Source organism: Labrus mixtus, chromosome 15, assembly GCF_963584025.1.
Source record: "Labrus mixtus chromosome 15, fLabMix1.1, whole genome shotgun sequence".
Classification (NCBI taxonomy): domain Eukaryota; kingdom Metazoa; phylum Chordata; class Actinopteri; order Labriformes; family Labridae; genus Labrus; species Labrus mixtus.
Genome location: NC_083626.1, coordinates 15,821,662 through 15,844,049, shown reverse-complemented (window position 1 = coordinate 15,844,049; position 22,388 = coordinate 15,821,662). Strand labels below are relative to the sequence as shown.

Here is a 22,388-nt window from a genome sequence, read left to right as displayed (position 1 = left end):
GGAGGGGGGTGAGAGAGAAAGAGGTGAATATGGAGGGAATGTGAACTTAAAAGCAATGTATAGTACACACTGAGAGGTTAACTTTTATTAGATTATCAGTTTGAATATTTCACCTTTTTTTCTGACACTGAATGCAGGGCAATCTCAAAGTAGTTCCAGTCTTTGTATTTTATCATCACAACCTTTACTGACCTTTAGCGTCTTGCTGGCAAAGGTCTCTCAATTATTAGTTAATGGATGAGAAAGGAAAGCATTAAGATAAATGGACTGAGGAGAAGCTGTGTAATGCAGACAGAGAAAGCAGAGTGACTAGTATCTGGCTCCACAATGATTTACCTCTGCTACCCCCATGTGGTTGATGTGGGTAGCCTGCTGAATAAATGTCCCATATTCTTCCTTTAATGAAGTAACTTGAGGGGTTAAAGTTCAAGTTGTTAACTTTTCATTAAAAGTGCAGCAGAGCTACTTCAGGGAAATATTTATGTCTGAGTGTCATACATCTGGGGCCGCCCAGCCACTCTGTAGAAATTAATTTAGGGGCAAGGATGTGAACTATGGGAGACCAAGGGGAGCGGTGAAGGTAGTGAAAGAGAAATCTTGATTTTCTTTTTGTTAAATCCAGTTTTTCCAGCTTCATCTCATTTTGAGACTAGCAGTTTAAGGTGTATTTGGTGTTGAATGTCTCAGGGGTTACAGGGGATAGTTGCACTGTAGAAATGAGGCAACAGGTTTTGAAAAGGAAAAATAATGACTAGACATCTCTGAATATTTATTTTTCCCATTCATTTTAAAACTTGTAACTGTTACATTTGCTCTCCATTGATATTGAGCATAATGCAACTTGTTAACAATCAACTTATGAATTTAAAACCGATTACTGCTTTATTTGAATTATTTCTAGAACCATGTTTCACACGTTAACTATATATTTACATCATAATATTCAGAAAGATAAGTCATTCATAAAAGTACTCATTATTATAGTCCTAGTAACGACATGCTGCAGCGTTAGGTAAGCCATTACAAATGAAACACTGAGCAGCGAAAATCAAGAGTTGCAGTAGGAAATGAGAAAAAATAAGACGAAAAGATTTGAAAAAAGAAAGTTTTATTTTCCATTCAACAGTTACACAAAAATTCCATTCACTCTACAAAAGTATATTAAAAAGTTCAACACAACCAACAAACGGGGGCGCTGTATAGCCTCGTGTGATTTCATCGTCTATAGTTTTTCATTATGAGCCTTCACAAGACACACAGTGCAAAAGTCTGATTTTATCATAGTAAATAAAAACACACTTTTAATGTAGTCAAGCAATGCTGTGTCACTCAGCATGTAGCATTTGATCTGTTGGATGGTGGCCTAGGTAAAATGGTCATACTTTCACACCATTTTAATGCAGTCCGATCAAAGTTACAGGTAGCTATCAGGTACCCTCAGATGAATTCGTGGCATATAAAATGAGAATAAAGAAATAGTTTTGGGGATTTATTTTGGATTCAGGAGGGACATGCTTGCTTATTTATTGAAGTTTGTATCATGATCGCAATATTGACTAATGTTGTCACACATCAAATAGTTTTCTCATATCTGCAGGCCTACTTCAGGTGCATCCAAATCCACTGTCACTGGTTGATATACATGCACACAGGTTTTGGTGAAATGCTTTGTATGTCGTGTAATGCCTCGGCAGCCTCAGCTTCTCAAAACACGTCGCAGCAGTCGGGAAAGTGGCCTCGACTATTTCCACCTTCATCTCTGTGGCGGGGACCTCCCATCCTGTCCAGAACTTTATGAGGCTCTTAAGCTCTGTGGAAGACGCTGTGTGAAAAACAGCAGCTGATCAGACAGCACAGGAAATGCTAAACGCTACATTAGCTTAAGACGTCACACTTTCTGGACTCATTCTCACCATTTTCAATATATGTTTTCAAGAAGCCAGATACTCGGTGTACATCCATGATCTCGGACTCGTCTTCGTCTTTGGCCTTGTAGCTCTCAAAGAAAACAGTTATGGATGATGGCCAAATGATGCAATCCAAGACAATCTGAAATTAGATTTACCTCCAGCTGTATTCAAAAATGTATCAATGATCCTAGTGTTTGACATTGCTGCATTTTACAGTGCCAAGGGAATAAATCTTGATGCTATAATCATTGTTTATGGCCTTTTATTTTTAGTCAATGAACAAGGCCAGTCATTCTGGGTTTTTTTTCCTCTTGAGTGCTTTGGATTACTATTAGATACGACTGTACCTGAGGGGTGATTTCAGCTTCTGAATCCCTTGGAAACAGGACTGGGATAACATCTCTTCTGTGAATGAGGAGTGGCCAGAGCCCTGTTTCGATTAAGCCTTGTCGGAACTGATTGATTTGATGTTTCGTTCGCTCGATCACCTGCAATACAGGAGACATGGCAATATGAAAACAAATGGATCAGTAATCTTCTTTCTGTTGCTTTAATATCAGTCAATGAAGCTAATCTTGTTAAATTCTGTTAGCATAGCCAGTTATTGATGCATCAATATAATCATGTTACATTGCCAAATACTAAGATTGATTAATATAACCTTAGAATTTATAAACCAGCAGCCCGTTGACATCTGTCTGTGTTATTTGGCTGATCAACATTAACTGTTGGATTCTTTTGTGGAGTGCAGAGGGACTTTGATGATTTAATTCAGCACTTGTTGACAAGGAAACATTCTTTACATCCTTTACTGTAACTTGGCGTAAAAATACCTTTCAATACATTGTTTGCTTGCAGCAAAACTTAACGAAGAATGCTTTTCAAAGAAACTATATATGTTGTTGCTTTAAAAGTCTAACAAGATTAGGGTGTGGGAATGTACTTTGGTAAACTTCGATAAGGACTAAGGGAAATTTTATGTTCTAAAATGACAGGATGTTGTTTGTGGCACTGAAATGTAAAAAAAAAAAGACGTAGAGAAAACAGAAACACTTTGACATTACAGCATGCAAGAGAATCTTTTCTGACAGGCATTTCCTGTTTGTGGCATTTGGTGTTGGAAGGTCCCATGAAAGGCAGAGCTGATTGGTTATGCCACATTCTTCTACTTCAGCATCTCCTTGAAGCTGGAATAACACAGAATGAAAACATTGTAGCTTATTCATGAACAGAATTACCTTGGTTGCTGTTTTATAAAAAGTTCAGCTCATTATGTCAGAAATGGAACTTGTAGTAGAAAAAGTGGTCTCACTATGTTTCTCATTTACCTTCATTATGATGTCTCGGACATCGAGGTCCGAGCAGTCGCGTATTGTCACAGGAGCACTTTCCAGTGAACCCTCAAAGAGAATGTGAATAATGGCAGGGCTAAGTCCTGGGAGTCTGGGGCCGCAATGCAAGAAGGAATGGCCAATCATCCGGCCTGCGACTGCAAACATGTTATTGTCCAGTAGTTCATCAGAAACTGAGGGGATGAGGTGATCGGGCTCACCTTCGAAGACTTTGGTAACAGCAACTTTTCCTGCAACAATTATTGATTGATGGTTAAGAGAACAATGAAAGCATATTCAATAGGCTGGCTACACTAGACGGTTTTAGGCCATATTTGGGGCCGGATTTTGTGGGGGAGAGGGAGTTTGAGGCGTGTCGCAACTGATAATCCTCAAGTGTGTGGTGTCAACACGATTATATACTGCTCTCAATCCAGTCAGAGCATTCCTGATCTGGAATCATGAATTTCAAACATTTTTAATATTTACAATTCCAGATCTGGCTACCTCAGACGGAGTACCCGCAATAGCCAATGAGTGCGAGCAGACCGTGAAGCGTCACCAACACGAAGTTGCATGCTTTGTGGGTCTTGTGGTCTGGCTGAATCGTCTAGTATGCGTGTGCGGAGGATTATAACGTTAAAAATCACTTTAAACTGTCCTTAGGTCTGTGGTCTCCACGTTTTTTAAAATCAGTTAAGAATTGACAATTGTCTTGTATGTAGCCACCCTAAGACAATAATCTGATGAGCTTAGATCTCAGACAGATCATTCAAATAAATTCACAGTTTCCCCCCCTTTTAATACCCCCCTCCCCCACCCAAAAAACAAGGTATGCATTACACTGTAATTAATTATTTAATTGACCTGAGACGTTGTTGCATGTATCCTAATGTAGTGACCAACCTAGGTTTATATGGAATCCATTCATTAGCCTGAAAATCACTGTTGACATCACATGACGGTCAACTCCACTTCCTTTTGCAACATCACCTGTGAAGAAAACACCTAATGTCAGTATTTTACATAGCTTATAAGTAATACTATTTCATTTACAACAAAAGAACCTCGGAGTGTGCTTTGTAGTGATGACGTCCATCGGACATTGTCTTTTTTGTAGAATTGGACTAAAGCTCGGTCTTGCTCCTCCCTGTCTTGTCTGATGTCCAAACTCAGAAATAGAGTGTTTGAATCTCTGTCCCTGTGGAGGAGGTCTTGTGAAAATAGCCAACCAGCTTCTTTTGGGTCTGACACTGTTCTCCACTCTGACAAAACATCAAAAAGTGCAAAGCAAGAGAATACATGAAGCTTCAAGGGACACAAAGGACTTTATTTTATTTTTTTAAAGACAAGAATAGATAAAATATGCGTGTACCCCTGTTTGTCCTTTTTTCAATTTCCTCTGTTTCTTCTATTGACCGAATCATGATGGACAGTCTTATTCCAACAATCAGAGAGGAAAGAATTCATCGTTACATATGAGATAGACATCAAGCAGAGAGAGCAACTGGTTTGTGTACTACAACACTGTGTTTAATTATTTCAATTTGCAAAGCTTCTGTCCTAGAAATGTGCAGCATTATGACCTTTGGGTGAGTCTATTCTTTTGGTTAGTTTGTGTCTGTGTCTGTGTTAATGTACAAAGTAAAGCTGCTCATTGAAATAAACCTGCAAGTTTTGTGACAGAGTGTAGCCGCTCTCTTTAGGGTGAAGTTATTTTTCACTCTAAAGAGGAGGACAGAAAGAACAACATGACATGAAGAAAAAGAAACAATATGTAGTGTAAGTAGTAAAGCAGTGTTTCCAGCTGTTCCTACCTGTGTAGATCTATGGAAGCCTCTTCTCTGTGTCTTGTGTTTGCTGTCTTTGCTGTTATACAGGGTGGGTGGAAACTCCAAGCTGCCTGAGCATGTTTAACTTGTCATTAGAGGTCAAGCTTAGCCTAAGGCAGCTGTGTCTTTTAAGTTTGAAATTCTTGTTTTAACACTTAGCTTTGTCTGCTAATGCCAACATGTCAAACATAGGACTGGATCAAATGGATGAAACATTCCTATTAGATTATTCCTTTTTGTGTAAATCAGCAGGCAACTTTTATTGACACGTTACTTTTTGTTAAAGTTCAGAGACTAAGTTATGTTTCTTTTACTTAATCTTAAACACCCTTACTTTTCTATGCGTGATATATCGGCAGCTTCACTTTTGACCCACTTTTACAGTAAAAGTGGGTCTCCCTCTTAATTGATTTTCTACAAGTTTTAACATTACAGTCTTCACTTAAGTAGAGTAAAGCCTTTACATATTTGTCTTATTCTGCTGGGTTCAGCTAAATTAGGGGTCTTCAGTGTTTCCCCTAGGTTTACAGCGTTGGGGGGTGGGGACAAGCCGACACAAACACTTGAAGGAATCTTGGTGTTCATGTGTTATTTTTAATGACAGCTGTCCTTTTCTATCAGAAAGGTATCCTTAAAGGACTTCTTTCTTCTTTTCTTCAACAAAGAAAATTTGGATCAGTAGCTAGCTTTAAAAATCCTCTTCGACCAACTCATAAGACTGACGCAAATCATTCTTTAGATTTCTATTATTTATTATCCTACAGAAGGAGGTGATGCCTCGTTTAGTCAATTGTTTGGACTTATGCTTCTGCAATTCCATGAGGAAGTGTGGAGGGACCACAGGCCAGTTTAACACTCTCACTCCCTCCGCAAAGCTGAAATCTCTTTACCGCATCTGTTCTGACCACATTTTTGTAGAAAAACTAACAATGATTTTGCAGCTGGTGTTCTTCATTAAATCTGTCAAGACAGTCCCAGACTGACTGAATCCTCATCGGCTGGGTTACACCAACCTCCAAGTGTCTCAACTGAGCCGACAGATAATAATCCAAGTTAGAGCCACACGCCCCCCCTTCTCCCTTGGCTGCTTGAGTGCGGCTGCTAAAATGTGTGGGTCATCATCGAATAAACTAACTTTAATACATCTGTTATTCTAAACAAGTCATTGATATACAGAATGAATAATATTGGTCCTAAAACCGTCCCCTGAGGGACACCACATGGAATGCCAAAGTAATCAGAGTCAAACTGCCATTTTCACGAATTGCTTCCTGTTTTTTAAATAGCCTCTGACCCAATGTAAGACTACCCCCCTAATCCCAGAAGGCCGACTTACTCATTGTAAACCAAATCTACCTACGGGTACAAATAAACTTACCTTAACTTACCTTACCTTACCTATCCCATGTCTTTCTAGTTCATGGTTAACTGTGTCAAATGCTTATTTTAGGTCAATAAATTCTCCAACTGCATGTTTCTTATTGTCCTGGGAATTAGTTATTTCTTCAATGAGTTCGGGTAGAGCTAGTGATGTTGATCGGTTTGTTCTGAATCCATAGATCCATAAGAGTAGATTGTGTTTCTCTATGAATTTGTCCACTCTGCTACTGAAATGTTTTTCTATGACTTTTGAGAATTGTGGGATTTTTTATGATGAGTTTATTTAAATTTTTCTGAATTAAAATCCAGAACTAATGATAGTAAGAAATTCCCTGAGCAGTAAGAAAAATTAAAGTCACTGATGACGGCACAACAAGATTTTTAGTTTTTGCCTTCATCTGAGAGGACAGTGTAGGGAGAGAGAGCGGGGAATGACATGGAGGGAAGGAGCAACATGTCGGACTTCCTGGTCGGACTAAAGCCTCAGTACATGGGGCACCATCTAACTGCTATGCTATCTGCGCCCCAACCAGTTGTATTTTTTCTAAATAGATAATCGATGACTCAGCACGAGACAACGACCCAAAAGCAAAACTCCAGACTCAGGGGCACAATCCAAACAGTCTTTAATATGCAACAAAAAAACACAATGCCAAAAGAGCACTGGGAGCTCGATAAAACAAAATCCACAACATAGAGGCTTCCACGGGTAGGCGGGCAGGCACGAGCACAAAACACCAGGTACTGAGGCAGAGAAGCACAAAGGTAGATGTTAGCAAAAACACTCGAAGTTCACACAGAACGATTCTCAGAGAAGTAGGCCAAAACGAGATAAATACCACAGAGGGATATAGTATACTATCTACTCCGGTCCTTTATATACTATATAAAGGACCGGAGTAGATAAACTGTAGGAGATGAGGATGATTGATTGCACCTGGGCTGCCTGGGGAGAAAACCACGCCCACCAGCACTCACACACACTTGACACACAGGGGAGGAGAAACAGAGGGTTAAGACAAACAGAGGAAAACAAACAACAAACATGAGAAAGGGAGGGGCTGCAAGGAAGAACCATAACAATATTATCCTGAAACACAAAGATTACTACAATTGTTTAATTTTATTGATGCCATTTAATTTGTATTTATTTATTAATTAATATTAGTGTAATGTATTTTGTTTGAGAGTTTGCCTTCATCCTGTGAACAGATGATAGTAGAGATATACTGGAGATAGCTATATGTTTTAATGTACTGGTAAATGTTTTTGCCGAGGGGTTTTCAACCTCTGCAAGTGAGCCTATACTTTGTGCCACATGCCATACCTCCTCTGAAGTCCTCACTATTTGAAAACAACTGTTATAGTCTATATACGATTGATTATATTCAGTTCTATCATTACATTTTTTGACTGTATGAAGACAAGAAATCATGATAACCAGGTCTGGATCCTCTTAATGACACTTTTTTTTTTGCATTGTTATATGCATCTTTTCTAATTTGATATTTATGTGATCTTTCAGTTAAGCTGCCTCTACTTTTGGATACGCTGTTGAAGCAGGATTGGGAACTCTGATGCCATCTAGTGGTGATAGTGTCATCACATGGCAGACATATAAAAGGACAAACCCAAATGTAAGTGTACTCTGGTTTTCGCTGAGTGGCAGTTTGATCGAAACCTTTGCAGGGAAATGTTTACTTCCTCTAAGCTATATTAACCTTTATCTTTTTCTGTTAGTTCCTGATCAGTATGTCTTATGTCCTTGGTACTTATCATCTCATCTCAGTGAAAGCACCCCCACAAAAGCCCCTCATGGTGACAGTGACACAAGTGTCCCTTTGTCAAAACGACGTCTGTCATGGTCTGCCCCACAGGGAGGAGGATATGCCTTTGGGGACATCAGAAGATTAGCTATAACATTAACCCCCCACCCCATAACACACACACACACACACACACACACACACACACGCACATGCACACTGTTCACTGACGCTTATACACTCCTACCCATAATCCCCCTGTTTGTTACGAGTCACTTCCCGTTTCATGAGACAAAGCAACAGATCATGTGAGTGTGTTTTGTGCTTGTGCTTTTGGTTTTTGGTATGATGAGCTTAAATTTGACACTTTTTTTTTGTTGAAGTTGGAAGCTGAAAAACAGAAGAGCAGCGTTGCGGGTAATGTGAGTATTTGGAGGTGATTCATTTACTGATTTACTGTGCAGAGCATGAAGGTTGTACTGTACTGTGGGAGCATGTGTGTGGGGAAAAAGAGGGTGGGGGGGTATCTATACTGTACACAGTGTGCATGTGTTCCATATGCGTGGGGGGAGGGGCTGTTTTTGTGAGGCCATGAGCCGTGCCCTAATAGAATTAATCAATTAATCAGGCTTGGTTGATCAGCTGATGTATGTATTTGTATTCTGCAGTTTGACAGGACACACTTAGCATTATTTATGTAGTTGAGCCTTGCAGACCAAGTCCAGTGTTAGCACAGTAAGTCAATTCCTGATCAATATGTGATCAGGCAGAGAGCTTCTCCGCCGTACTTTATGTCAAGATCAAGGCCATACAGACCCCTCAGTCTGGTGATTGATTACACACAAACGCCATACTGAAATAACAAATACAAATAAAAATAAAAAACACTAAATCTGCTGAATGTACTCTGTGAAAAGTGAGACGTGTTTTATCTCACTGTGTTGTGGGATCTTCATTTAATATTCAGCACCGTCCCTGGAGTGTGTGTGTCGTACTGTAAGCCAGCGCAGCAGAAATTTGAGAGGAGAGAATAGACAGAAGGATGGAGAGAGAAGAGGCATGCACACACACCAACAGAAATATGGGAGGAATCAGGGACTGAAAAGCAAACAAGCCAAAGCAGAGCCCAGAGCAAACGGATTCTCTCCCTCTATGCTCAAATACAAACACATTGAGAATACATACAAGAAAATCTGTCGTCCATTTCTCTAAATAGTCATCATCTGAGCACTACGTCTTTATTGCTTTTAAAGCTGTTACTATGATTGATGAAATCTTTTCACACCTCCTTCTCTGATACACTATTGGACTACACACAGCAACACTGACAGTCCATGCAGCCTGTCTTGCTGCTGTTACACTTTCCTTTTTCTTCCTTAACTGAATCTGGACCGGTAACATGTGATGAGATTTTCACAGTCTGCGGTTTATGTGGATGGATAGACAGGACCAGGGGAGAGAAGTTCAAGGTCAGATCGAGGATGTTGATCAGGGTAAATGGACTTCAAACCCCTGACCTTCTGGTTGGAGACGACCGACTCTACCACTGAGCCACAGCTGCCCCCACTCTTTATTTGTCAGCTGGGAATTGATGTCAGACGAGAGTATACTCCTTCACATGGATTTCTCGATTGTTTTCAGCCTCTCTTTCTCTCTGTCTCTTCCTCTTTCATCAGAGGAGGGGGACAAATTAGAAGAGTGATGGACGGCCAGTTTCTCCTTCAGGATGCTTGGACATGCAGGCTGCCATGCACATTGGCTGCAGAAAGATGCAGACATAAGGTGTGTTTGTGTGTATGGTTGTGTGTGTTTATGCACATGTCATCTTTAGCATATGCTGATTTTTTTTCCATTCTGCACATGCGACAATTTTGGAAACCATAGCATTGGTTTGGGTTTTCAACTTTAGTGTCAGCAGCATGTACTTAATTACCGTGTATTACTCATGTGTGAGTACCCACTTACACACACGTAAAAAACACACACACACACATACCACACTCATCCAGCTAATGGATCAGCCTGTCTCTGCTTTTGCTTTGACTTATATTTCACCTCATAGAGGGAGGGAGCACAGCCAACAGGTCCATTACAGAGAGGAAGAGAGAGAGAAAAAGATAGAGATTGTGATGAGGGGAGGGGAAAAAATAAAGAGAGGGGCGGGGACACGGCTGCAGGCGTACTGCGGCAGCAGCCCAGCGGCATGACGTTATAGAGGAGTGGAATGACAGAGAGGCACACACACAACTACACATGCTGGCAGCTCAGAGACCTGCCAGGCAAAAGTAGACAAGAGGCAAAGGCAAAGGACTGAGCCAGCATACAGATCAGACAGAAACTCACTTGCTGCTTTGTATCCTGATGCTGGCAGAGGGTGAGTGTAGCTATGTGGTTCTTCTTTTAACTCTGTTGTATTGCTGATGATGCATTTGCTAAATGACTGTTGCTGCGTATCTATCCATTTTGTTAGTTTTAGTCTGTGTTTTGTGAATGAATGCCAGTTTCTGGAAACAGAGGAATAGAAACCTCATGCTTTTAACAGACTCATTCACTGATAGTGAAATCATAATCAGCAGTGTTACAGAGGGATGACGGTAGAGAGAGTGGATGAGAGAGGTTAACAGAAAGAAAGGCAGAGCTTAAGTGCGATGAAAAGAGGGGGATGTAGAGAGAGGTGGGGGTATATACCGTAACCAGGGCTGACATGATGTGATCATCCTGAGTCAGCCTTATAGAGCCTGTATGACTCAGTGCAACATAGGGTTAGGGTTAAAAAAATGCAAAGTATAGTGTGTCAGAGAGCTGCTGGCTGATGTGGACAAGAGTGGTAGTGGTGAATCAGATTGGAATGGAAGTGTTTGTGCACATGTGTTGGTTTTTCTATGGTTGGTAGTTTGATTATGTTCTGCCCTGTTTAGTTTATATGTTGGTTGCTTGTGTTTGTCTGTCATTGCTGCTGTAATGAGTACCCTGAAAGTGGACGTGTGTCAGACAGATCATTTTCCAATGTTATGAGTGATTCAGATGCTTTCTGTTAAAATCTAGTTTAACTACTCTGCTGATGACTTCTCAGAGTGGTACTCATAACATAAACTGAATTCACATTTATATTTTCATCAAATGCACATAAAGACCGCCAAAACAATTTGACTGTGTTCTGGTGCAGTTTGCAATCTTGATGTGGTACCTTTGAGGACTACAGAATATGTGTCATCGCAGGTCACTGTAGGCCAACAACATTTCCATTTGGGTCACTGACTCATGATAACATAAACAGTCTTCAGTTCAGTTCATTGTTTGAACAGACATTGTGTGTGTGCCTGAAATGATGTTTCCCCCAAAAAAAGATGAGAACACTGATTTTTATCAAAGAAAGTGACTTTGAAAATGAGTCACATGTGTACGGGATGCCCCGATTGGCTGACAACATTGTTCCTGTTTGTCACAGCTTCCTGTCTCGATGAATGGCGTGGCACTGTGGGCCAATGAGAGGGCAGCGGTGAGGATGCAACAGTGATCCAGGAAAAAAACACCCCATTGTTCCCCGGACGTCGTGGAAGTCGGACCTCGCTCCTGCTGGCTCTGGCTGCTCATTGAACAACACATTGAAGGAGCCCATTGACAGGTAAGAGACTCGGGAGGGAGCAGATCTGTCATGTGAAGTTTCATAATAAGCAGCAAGTTGTTCTTTTTTTTTTTTAAACTGAGCCTTTCTAGGAGTACTTACAAACCATTTAACTGTTTTTGCACCTCTGTGTGTCACTATTTCATCACAAGATGATTAATGGCAGCACATTATCTCTGTCTTATTGGTTGTTGGTCATTAGAAGGGGTACTTAGATTCATTTATCGTAGACTTTCCAGAGTGGTTGACACACACAAACACACAGACGGCTTCTAATGTCCTTCAGCTTGCAGACAGAGAGGCCTGTGTTACCACCTCATTTATTGATTTTGTGATGAGTCAGAGGGTTCTCATCACAAGGGAGAGGTTTACGTGTGTGTTTGTGTGTCTGTGTGAGAAAGAGAGAGAGAATGTATGTTTCTTTGATCAGAGGTGCAGACACTCACTTCTGGCTAGGTGTCATGGGACAGAGGAGTTCAAATGGTGTAATGTGTTTAAAGCTAGCTGAAAGTAAGAAGTGCTGCCAGGCTATCCTGACTTTCCTCCTTGAATATAAAGTACAAACCTGACCTACATTCTTTTTGTTTTTACTGAGGTAAGGTGTTACATTTTCTCAACTTGCTATGTAGAGAAAGATGACCTATAAGACAGAATAAAAGAGAAAGTGAAGGAGTAAGTCCCTGCTTATGCTGCTGTTACAAACAATAACCAGCAGATGTCAGTACTGTCCTTTTAAAACAAGAGTTCAAGAGTTCTTGCTCCACATCATTACATGTTTGCCCTACCAATGATAAATACAATTCATTTATACATAGGCTTAATATTCTCTAAAACTGCACTTTATTCTTTTAGTTCTTTCAAATTAAATACCTTTTACATTTTGGAAATTTTTCTCTCCATCTAAGAATCTATTTTAAAAACGTATGCATATTTTGTAATTAGACAAAAGGTTTACACCTGAACACAGTAATAAGCGATGTGATTTATGAGCAACTATTTAGAGGATTGATTCATATGTAACCTTCTCTTTGAAGCCAACATGCAAAGGGACTCTGACCTCTGCTTTAAAATTGTTCCTTTTCGGTTTATGTAAAACTTAATTGTTGGTTGGTTTTAAATGATGTACTGTCAAACAGATCCATTTGAAGACTTACACGTTCTGGACCCTGTGATTGATCTTTTGACTGTGTCATGATGTTTTATGGACAACCTGATTACTCAATGTGTAAGAACAATTACCGGCAGATAAATCAATACGGATCTAAAATTCAATTCTAATTACTACTTACTACCAGGCTCAAACCATGAACCCCCATCTGCCAAAACCAAACCTATAATTGATGATAAAAATCATACAAACGTGGATGCCCTGTGCACAGCTCTGTTAGTCCTTATAGCTTGGTGCAGGTGATGGCAGTAAATGAGAAGTTTACCACACAAGAGGGCTGAATTACTTCGTTTTATTGAATTACAAACCTCAGGTTTGTGAACAATGTTTGTTTGAGTATGTCATTACAAAAAAGAAGAAGTAATTCAGCCCTCTTGTGTGCGATGAATCTTCTCATTTGCTGTCAATTTTTAATGATGTTTTGATGGCGATTTTGTGCGTGATTATTCTCCTCATAGATCTTTTATTTAAAGAAGATATCTGCAAATATATTTTTTGTTTTTGTTTCTAAATAAGGCAAGCAATAAGCTGGGATCTTTTAAACCAACTACAACTATATCAACTATATTACACTTATGTAACAGATCTATCTTGTCCTTGAGGTCTGCATGGATTTCAGCACCTGACTCAGAGAACATCACTACACATGTAACAAACAGTCTTATGTACGTTATGAAAGAGAAATTGATTTCTTAGTATTGAGTCGCTTACAGCTGCTAGATTTACTCAACAGAAATGCCTTGTTATTTCTTGTTTTCCTTTAGATTTCATTCTGCTCATATATACCCTCAGACACCCATCTCACCAGCTGAGCCTCAGTATGTCGTTATGTGGGCTGCAGAAGTACTGGTATGACCCCTGTGTGCCCCAGGGGACTAGCCAATTTCCATACTGATAGACACAGAGCCAGACCACACCTGTGCCCCTGGAAATCCTCGCAGGACTTGTATCAGACGGAGAAAAAACCCTGATGCTTATTAGTGACTCTGCCTCCTGAGAGAAAGAGGACAGATACAGAGTTGGGGGAACGAAGATGAGGAGGACGAGAAAGAATTCAGAGAGAGGAATGAGGGGACAGCAGAATTGATGATCGCATCTGTCTCTGTTTACCTTCTGCTGCATCACTGCTGCCATATGCTGCTGTGCAGGTCTTCATCAGTATGACTCAGCTCCAGTTTTAGTAAAAAAATACCCAAATCAGTCAGTCAGTATGTCTGAAATTATAAGTAGATGACGAAAGAATTCCTAAACTAAATCTAGGCTTTCTTTTATTTGAAACTTATTTGGGGTTGTGTCTGTGTTGAATTTTTGTGCTGAGGCAGTCTAACTCTTCCGTCTGCAGGGACTCAGAAAAGACAGACGGTTTTGCTAAGACTGCTGGAGGATATGTGTGTGTGTGTGTGTGTGTGTGTGTGTGTGTGTGTGTGTGTGTGTGTGTGTGTGTGTGTGTGTGTGTGTGTGTGTGTGTGTGTGTGTGTGTGTGTGTGTGTATGTGTTTGTGTGGTCCACATTACACTGTGCAATATTGCGATTGGATTTGCTGTCAAATAATCCAGCATTTTATCCTTGTGACTTTGACGGCTTAATTTGATACATCTCTGCTTTGCTAAAGAAGGCTTCCCAAGAAGTCTTCTGGCAGTGAAATGTCCTGCTATTTAAAAAAAAAAAGGGCAAGTAGAGATCAGCGCTAAATCTGTGCATTTGTGAGTCAATGTATAATTATCATCATTCACTCCTCTTGTACTGGACTGTTCCTAAACGAAAGAGCTGTACAGGAAATAGAATGTCAACCTGGAAATGCACAGTATATACACATCTAAGTATGTATATATTTTCATGAATGTAAGAACAGCTGTTGACCTGCTCTTTAACATCTGGACAGCAACAGCTACATGTTTTGTTTTCTGTTTTAAGGGAGAAAGTCATATAATGTAGCTGGAGCAGATTTACAGTTACTGTTTTCAGCCTTTATAAGTAAAAGTAAAAGAACAGTATATCCAGACTTTTCAATAATCCCATGTTTGTATTCTGTACACTTATATTGTGCTTCTTTACGTCTTAAAACTCAAAACATAAATAATCAGTTCTTGAGAGTTAAAAAAAAAAAGGGGCTCTAACAAAAAACAACATTTAAACTTTAACTTCTTATCAGCTCTTTCCGTGTAATGATTTGAACTCAAAAGGCAAAATTAGGACAGCAGTAATTCTTAAAAGTTCATCAGTTTTAGCAGTTTCTCTCAGATGCTGTGATCCTTCTCTCTGTACACGTGCTCGGTCCTCCCTTTTCTCCTCCCTCCCCGCCTTTCTTCCAACCTCACAGCCTCCCTCCCTCCCTTCCATTCAGAGTTAGATAGTTAAATTATATGACATTACATGAAATGTTTCACTTGAGCAACATTCGCCGCGGTTTGAGTACAACTGAAGGCCACAAAGGCCATCAAACTGACTTTAAGCTATCCTGCTTTATCCGGGCTTTGTGTTTCTGAGAGGGCAACTAGAGCTGGAATCAGAGAGATTCAGGTGAGGAGGATCCCGTGAAGCCGTCATATCTAAGAGAGCATTGTGTTTGGGCATTGATGTGTGTCCGTGGGAGTCTTCGGGGGTGTGCATTTTAATTCATTATGCTGAGAAAATCGGTTATTTGAAAACATGACGCTCTGAAAGCAGCTGGTAGATGTTTGCTGTGAGTGTCTGTGTGCGAGAAGCTGTTTTTGTGTTGTGAACTCCCAGCAGGCAAATTGGATTGCGCGGACGCTGCATGCCTTACTGAAAATAAGCACAACTCGTGGTTTACCATGACTCAGTTGGTCATATGTGCTTGATTCACAAGGTTGCACAGCATGGACGTTTAACTACATCTGTGTTTGGAACAGCAAGTTCTCCTTTACCTGATGAGATTAGGTTAGAAAATTCAATTTTAATACAGTGTACTTAACCTCAAAGTGGATAAACTTATTTCTTTCTTGGAGCTAGGGGGATTGAAATTGGAGCACAAACATCAGAATTTAACTGTTTAACTTATCATTGTCATTTCTCTCTCCCTGTGTTTTTCCAGGTCAGTATGAGCGGGGGAGTCCATGTGAAGTTAGCCCCTCGGGCTCCTACCTCTTCAGGGATCCCCCTCCCACACAGCGTGTTGCCGTCTTCCCCCAAAGCAGACACCCGCCGTCAGGCTTCTGACCTGCCCAGGCCCTCAACACGGACCCCCAAACACACACCCACGCACACACCCACACAAACGCCCTCGCACTCTCCTTCACTTTGCCCGCGAAGCTCCAGCATCTCTGGGCCTCTCTCCAGGGACCCCGGCCTGAAAAGTCAGCTCTTAAAGCGGACAGCAGCTCTACCTTTTCCCCAGGTGTCACGCTCTGCCTACAGCAGCCCGTTAAACCAGCGCAGGGTGCCGCCGCCTCACTCCAAAGACACACTGGATCTAGCGAAACCTTCGCCACACATCCCCTCACAGCTTCCACACAATGCAAATCGCAACAGAAAACCCCCCGACAATAAGAACCAAACATGGGGAGGCAGCAACAGCAATCTGCGTCCACCCCTCCAGTTCAGAATAGGAGCCAACTCTAACAGTGAGGTCAAGCCTCAAAGAGAGGAGGGGCCTCCTGAGAACCAGCAAGCTAGGTCCACTATGTTGAACAACGGTAACCTCTGCCCCTCTCTCGCTCAAACAAGCTACCAGCAGGCGATCAAAGGTCACTGTGAATCAACGAGCCAATCAGACGAGGAGATGGGCACCCCTGAGGACAGCAGTCCTGTCTCCTCTCCTGGTGCCCTGCATCTGCCACCAGTCACTTTCACCCTGCCAGCAAAGTCCAAAGTGGCTCACAATATGCAGGATCACAGCTTAAAGAACGACGACGAGCCCACAGAGACACACACGCCCATCGTCAATATGGCTACTGTGGCTCCTTTCAGCTACAGGTAAGTGGTCTGAACCCAAACGCACTCAAACACAAAGACAACCAATACAACAGTTTATCAAAATACAATCAACACTATAGTTTATCACGATTTCCATCATGAGCCCCCAACTATTGAGGCCCATTGGAAACCTGTTTTCTTGTTATTATAACATCACCAATATAACTTTCCTCCTGTCACATGCACTTTGTCAACCACTCAGAATACTAGAACCCCAGAGGGCCTTTTTTTGACTTTTCAGCCTAATTACTCTCTATCTTTTCCATCAATTCATGTGTGTGCGCAATGACACACACATTCATATTCACTTACACTCAGACATTCAGACACACACACACACACACACACACACACACACACACACACACACACACACACACACTCTTGGTGTTTTTTGGAGCAGACTTGATTGGTACAGTGTCCTCTTGGCCACCTCTGGGCTGACTCAGTTCTTTATCACACACATGGGGGCTGAAAACAAGAAAAAAGTGAATTTATGTTTTAAGTTTAAAAAGTGCAGCGTTACTGCGTCTGGTGTTTTGTTGTTGAGTGGTGTATGGTATCGAAGTAAAACAAATCAATCTGCAAAGAATGTATCAAAGTAGAAAATTAAATGTTGAGGCTTAAGAGAATGCTTGGTATTCCTTTTATAATATACTTGTTTGCAGTACAGTTTGCATTTTCATTTCCTTTATATGCTTTCATGTAAATCAGTGTGAAAGACATGCGTCACATCATCACTTTCCTTCTGCTGCCCTTCATAGCAGACATTATGTTTGATAGCAAATGATGTTGAAGTATTTTTCACGATACCAGATATTTAAAGGTTGTTTTTGCGATGTGTTCACAGGGAACAAGTGCTGGATAGTGAATATTCAGTTGATGACCTGAGTGACTGCTCCTCGGGATCCATAGAAGTCTGCTGTGATGATCTTATAACAGGTAAGACACAGTCACACAAAAGGCACCTCTTTCTCCCTCTCCTGTCAAGTGGAGTTGTTCTGTTATGTATTTTACTTCCTGATTCAAATTATGATACCTGAAGACTTGAGAATTAGCAGATACCTAATAGCCCTCGTTACCAGGGTGATTGAACAATCAACATATGATTTGTGGAAAAGCACTTACTTCGAGTTTGCTAGCTTTGACTTACACTGTTGTTTTTTAATATCTTCAAATGTATCGGAACAAATCATTGGCTAAGAGCATTTAGACAGATTCTTAAATGGAAACAGGAAAGACAACCCAGCAGACCACCTCTGGGTTACTTTGTGGAACCTAAAGAGACTTTGTGAAGACTATATTTTAAGCCCCGTCTCCAAGTGGTCAGGTTCAGTTGGTACTGTAGACAGTTATTGGTGTTTCCAAAACTGGGAAGGGGACCAAAATAACTGATCTGTACCATCCTAATTTTTTGGTACCCTTCTGTTGGGGTGTCAAGCATACCGATCCGACCCTGAAGGTTGGATCTAGACACACTGCAGTTCATTGATTGGTCGAAAGAATCTTCTCTTCCTGTGCAACAGCGGTAATAAAGGACAAACTCAAAACGCACCATGTTTAAATATTCTGCGGATTTAGTGAGAGTCAATTCAAAGCTGTTTTTGTTTTTTGCCACTATTGCCAGCGGGTTGAACCGCCCCATGGACAAATTCAGAAATGCAGAAGAGACCTTCTTAGGAATCATTGATCTTTGTTTACTGTGTCATGTTCTTCTTCTCTGTTGAATTTATTGGCTGTCTACACTATGTCCCGCCGCTGTGATTTAGTGACATGTAAGGGTACAGTTGGCTGTGGAAATGCAAGCAAGATCAGGGTTTACTGTACCAAACCCTACTGAACCAAACCTGACCGCTTGGTGGAAACGGGGCTTTAATGTACCGTATGTGTGTCAAACTGGCACTCCTCATGAGTGGAGAGCCATGGCTGAACCTGTAGTTGTGTGTAAGTGGAAGCCTGGGGCTTTGCTGACTACATTGGTTCCTATATGAAGAGATGGAAAGATAGATGGGCTCTTAATGTTCATATAAGGAAGATGACAGGGGTGATGTGGGTCAGTGTTGGTTCGAAATGGGCCACTCGTCCACTCGCTACCAGCGTGTTTTACATCGCACAGTCGTTTCAGCTTCATACAAGATCTGTCAAGAAGTTTGAACTTTCTCTCCATCTCTCCATCTCTTGCACTTACTACCCCCTCATTACTTCTTTTCAGTTTCATTGACCTAAAAAAGCCAGCATGACTCCCCCTCCCTCCCTGTCCTTTTGAGTAATGGATTGCTCTGCACCCACAGCTCTAGTCATGCGTTGTGGCGGTCAGTCTGAGTCCTGGGATGTGGCCGTGCTTCAGAGATATGACTTTATCAGTGGGTTAGTGAATCATCCTTTCTGATGTGGTGTGTGTTGGATGGGAGGAAACCAACATTACAGTGCAGAGAGTTAGTATTAAACTTTAATGACAAAATCTCCCCCAACTCTGGCACATCTGACTGTGTAGTCAGCAAGTACCACATTTCAAAGTAAATGTATTTATCTTAAAATCTGAATTTTAAATTCTGTTTAATGCCGAAAGAGCAAAAAAACAATCAGAAAACAAGTTTAGAAACATTTCTTGAAAATGGTTTACGGATAAACGATGTACTGTGGTTTGCTGAGTGTGGCTAACGTAAGCAGCGCTAGCAGCACCAGCTTCCTGCAGCTTCACATCCATATGCCGGTCCTAAATGCATTGCTCCGGCCGATATGCCAGTTTAACCTGACACAGCCTACATACAACTTTATCTCTATTATCTAGTTTAATATCTTTAGGGAATTTGAAGAAACAGACCCAGCTTTTCTTTAAATTCCAGCATAAAGGGAAGATACACCTTTGGAATAAAGGCATAGCTAGCTAGCAAAAATGCAGACTGTAATGTTGAAACTTATAGTACTGAATTGTGCTACGGTATATCACCTTAGCACTAGGTACTATGCATCATTGAAACTTGGCCCTACTACTGATCTAGCCTCCCAAAATCTGTAGTTGGAAACCAGACTGGAGCTGTTAGCAAATAAAACCCTTTTAAAAGCTTTTCGGAGGTTTCAGCCAGCTGGTTGTGAAGGGGGGATGGGAGCGCCTGGTGGACCAGCCCCTGTCTTTAAAGGCCTCTGGCTGTCTTGAGACTGTGGTTTTGGCCTTGTAATTGGTACCTAAAAGGCGTTTGAAACAGAACTGAAGTGTCTTAGACACCTCTGAAGCTGCTTTTACATGGAGGGTGGGCTGACACAGTAATAACTGTAATTTTGGGAGCTGGGGAAGGGAGGGAAAGAGGGAGGGCGACAAAGTTTGGAGGGAAGGAAGAGAGAACGGGTGAGAGGGGTGAGAGATAAAAAACAGATAACTTTAGTGGGTTGATGGATTTGCTTCTTTGTAAGGAGGAAAGAGAACAAACAGAACATGTTCATGCAGTTATAACATTAAAAATTGAACTTTAAATATGTTTTTAACGACTAGGTAAAAAAAAAACGTTTTCCATTAATTGAATGTTGACCATATGCTAAACTTCACTAAGTGAGCATCTGCAGTAACATAATCAGCTCTTACAGGCTCTTTCCAAGACTCTAATGAAGACCTGAACATTTAATGTGACTGTAGCACCACGTGGTCTTTCAATTAGACCACAGACCTCTTGACCTTGTCGCTCTCTGGAGAATTGTATTTGAGCTTGTGTTCCTGTCTCAGCATGTGTGTGTATGTGGGCTGATGTGTGCATGTATGACAGTACACAGATGGTGTTTGAAAGATGAATGTGATGTGTGGACTCTGTATCATTTTTCATCTCCCAGTGAGGATATGGCCTTATATTCCCCATGGACTCTCTCAAAGCCAGTTAGCCCTCTCTCTCTCTCTCTCTCTCTCGCTCAGTCACTCAGTCACACACACACACACACACACACACACACACACACACACACACACACACACACACACAAATTTAGAAGAGGCCATGATTAACTTGTTTTTTGAGTAATATAAAACGCATTTATATTTCTTGGAAAAATGCACTTCCCAGATGGGGGATTGACGTGCTACTTTGAAATAAATTCACTAAACACATGATGTGTTTGTCAAGGCAATCCAAGACTTTTGCTCAGTGGCTATGAGCCAACTTATACTCTGTCATATGGTGGCCATAATGGCCCCAGTTCCCTTGTTGTATTCTTTAAATTATTTTGCACATAGTTGGTTATTCAGTGTTGCTAAATTTAATGAAGACTGTCTTGCAAAAAAATAATCACATCTTATGTTCATGAAGGTAATGACTTTACAATGAAATTCACTAATTCAGTTTCTACCTACAGTCTATGGTTTATAAAAAAGTAGTAGTTTAGAAATGCTCAACAGATCCATGAAACATTAGCCAGAAGAGACATTTTAAATTGGTGATTTCAGGTTTGGTTTGCAGGACTTATGAGTTAGATTACTTTTGTCATAGCTAGGTGTTACTTCTAAACTGGTATCTGGTAAGTGGCTTAGTTCTTATATAGCCTACATTAAGTTCACTAAAATAGATCTGAGCCTATCTGTGATGCAACAATGTTTATTAGTTTTTTCGTTACCAAACATGAACAAGTTTGTCCATATTGTTTTAGTGAAACAGTTTAAAGCAAACTTTGATTATAGACATTTTTTCTTGTTCACTATAACTATTTAAGTTGTCATTTCAAATTTCTTATTTTCACTGTAAGACTTGAAATAATAAGAATGTGTCAGAGTGGCACACACAAAGATTTTTATAACTAAAGATCACTTTTTATAGTCCATGGAAACAGCTATAATGGCATCTTGTTTTACTCTCATCTCAGTTTGAATCCTCATGTAAGGAAGTACATTTTGAACCCCCCCCCCCTTGTGCCATTCACTTTTAGAAGAGCCATAGTCAGCAAATCTTTTGTAATGAAGGTATGAAAGCAGCATCCCTTTTAATACCCCTGCACAGCCTGGTGAATAGCATTTTGATAAACCCCGCTGCATCAACTCTTAGAGAGTGCATAATCCTCTTTGGCCAATCTAATCAGAGAGACATATGCCGAGTTGGCGCTCGGACAGTGATGAGTGGTTTAGTAGCTTTGGGAAGATGATCAGACATAAGCGTGCTCTAGATTATGTGCCCGCTCATCACCAGTGAGTGGGGCAGTAATCACTATTTAGGGTTTAATGTCATCCCCAACACTATGTTTGACCCTAACTTTGACATGTCAAGAGTTCTGTAGACCAGTGCTGGGACAGCTGAAGTCATGGCCTGTCTGTTTATGCTGGGATGACTATTGTTAAGGCGTGAGTGTAGGAAAGTAAATGTCTTAAACATGTATGTAAGCATATGCATATGTAAAGAGAAAAAATTCACAGAAACCAACATAAGAGCTGACAGAGCTGCCGACTCCTCCTGTCTCTTCCTCCTCC

General features: G+C 40.9%; 2 protein-coding genes across 4 annotated transcripts in view; one reads left to right on the top strand and one right to left on the bottom strand.

Annotated features, from left to right (window-relative positions):
• Positions 1-49: 49 nt before the first annotated feature.
• On the bottom strand, positions 50-4,724 carry LOC132989809 (G2/M phase-specific E3 ubiquitin-protein ligase-like). Its single transcript, XM_061057671.1, has 8 exons — positions 4,617-4,724; positions 4,309-4,506; positions 4,148-4,234; positions 3,239-3,492; positions 2,975-3,097; positions 2,258-2,398; positions 1,914-2,049; positions 50-1,822 (listed from the first exon to the last, which is right to left on the bottom strand). The coding sequence occupies exons 1-8, from the start codon at positions 4,666-4,668 to the stop codon at positions 1,605-1,607; spliced, it is 1,209 nt and encodes a 402-aa protein (XP_060913654.1). The 5' UTR covers positions 4,669-4,724; the 3' UTR covers positions 50-1,604.
• Positions 4,725-8,516: 3,792 nt separating this feature from the next.
• LOC132989190 (neuron navigator 1-like) overlaps positions 8,517-22,388 on the top strand; it is an 85,276-nt gene continuing 71,404 nt past the window's right edge. For all 3 annotated transcript variants that reach the window (XM_061056627.1, XM_061056626.1, XM_061056625.1), the window contains exons 1-5: positions 8,517-8,641; positions 9,896-10,001; positions 11,668-11,844; positions 16,068-16,948; positions 17,799-17,890. In XM_061056627.1, coding sequence (XP_060912610.1) covers positions 16,074-16,948; positions 17,799-17,890 — 967 coding nt within the window. In that variant the 5' untranslated portion in view covers positions 8,517-8,641; positions 9,896-10,001; positions 11,668-11,844; positions 16,068-16,073. The remainder of the gene's footprint in view (positions 8,642-9,895; positions 10,002-11,667; positions 11,845-16,067; positions 16,949-17,798; positions 17,891-22,388) is intronic.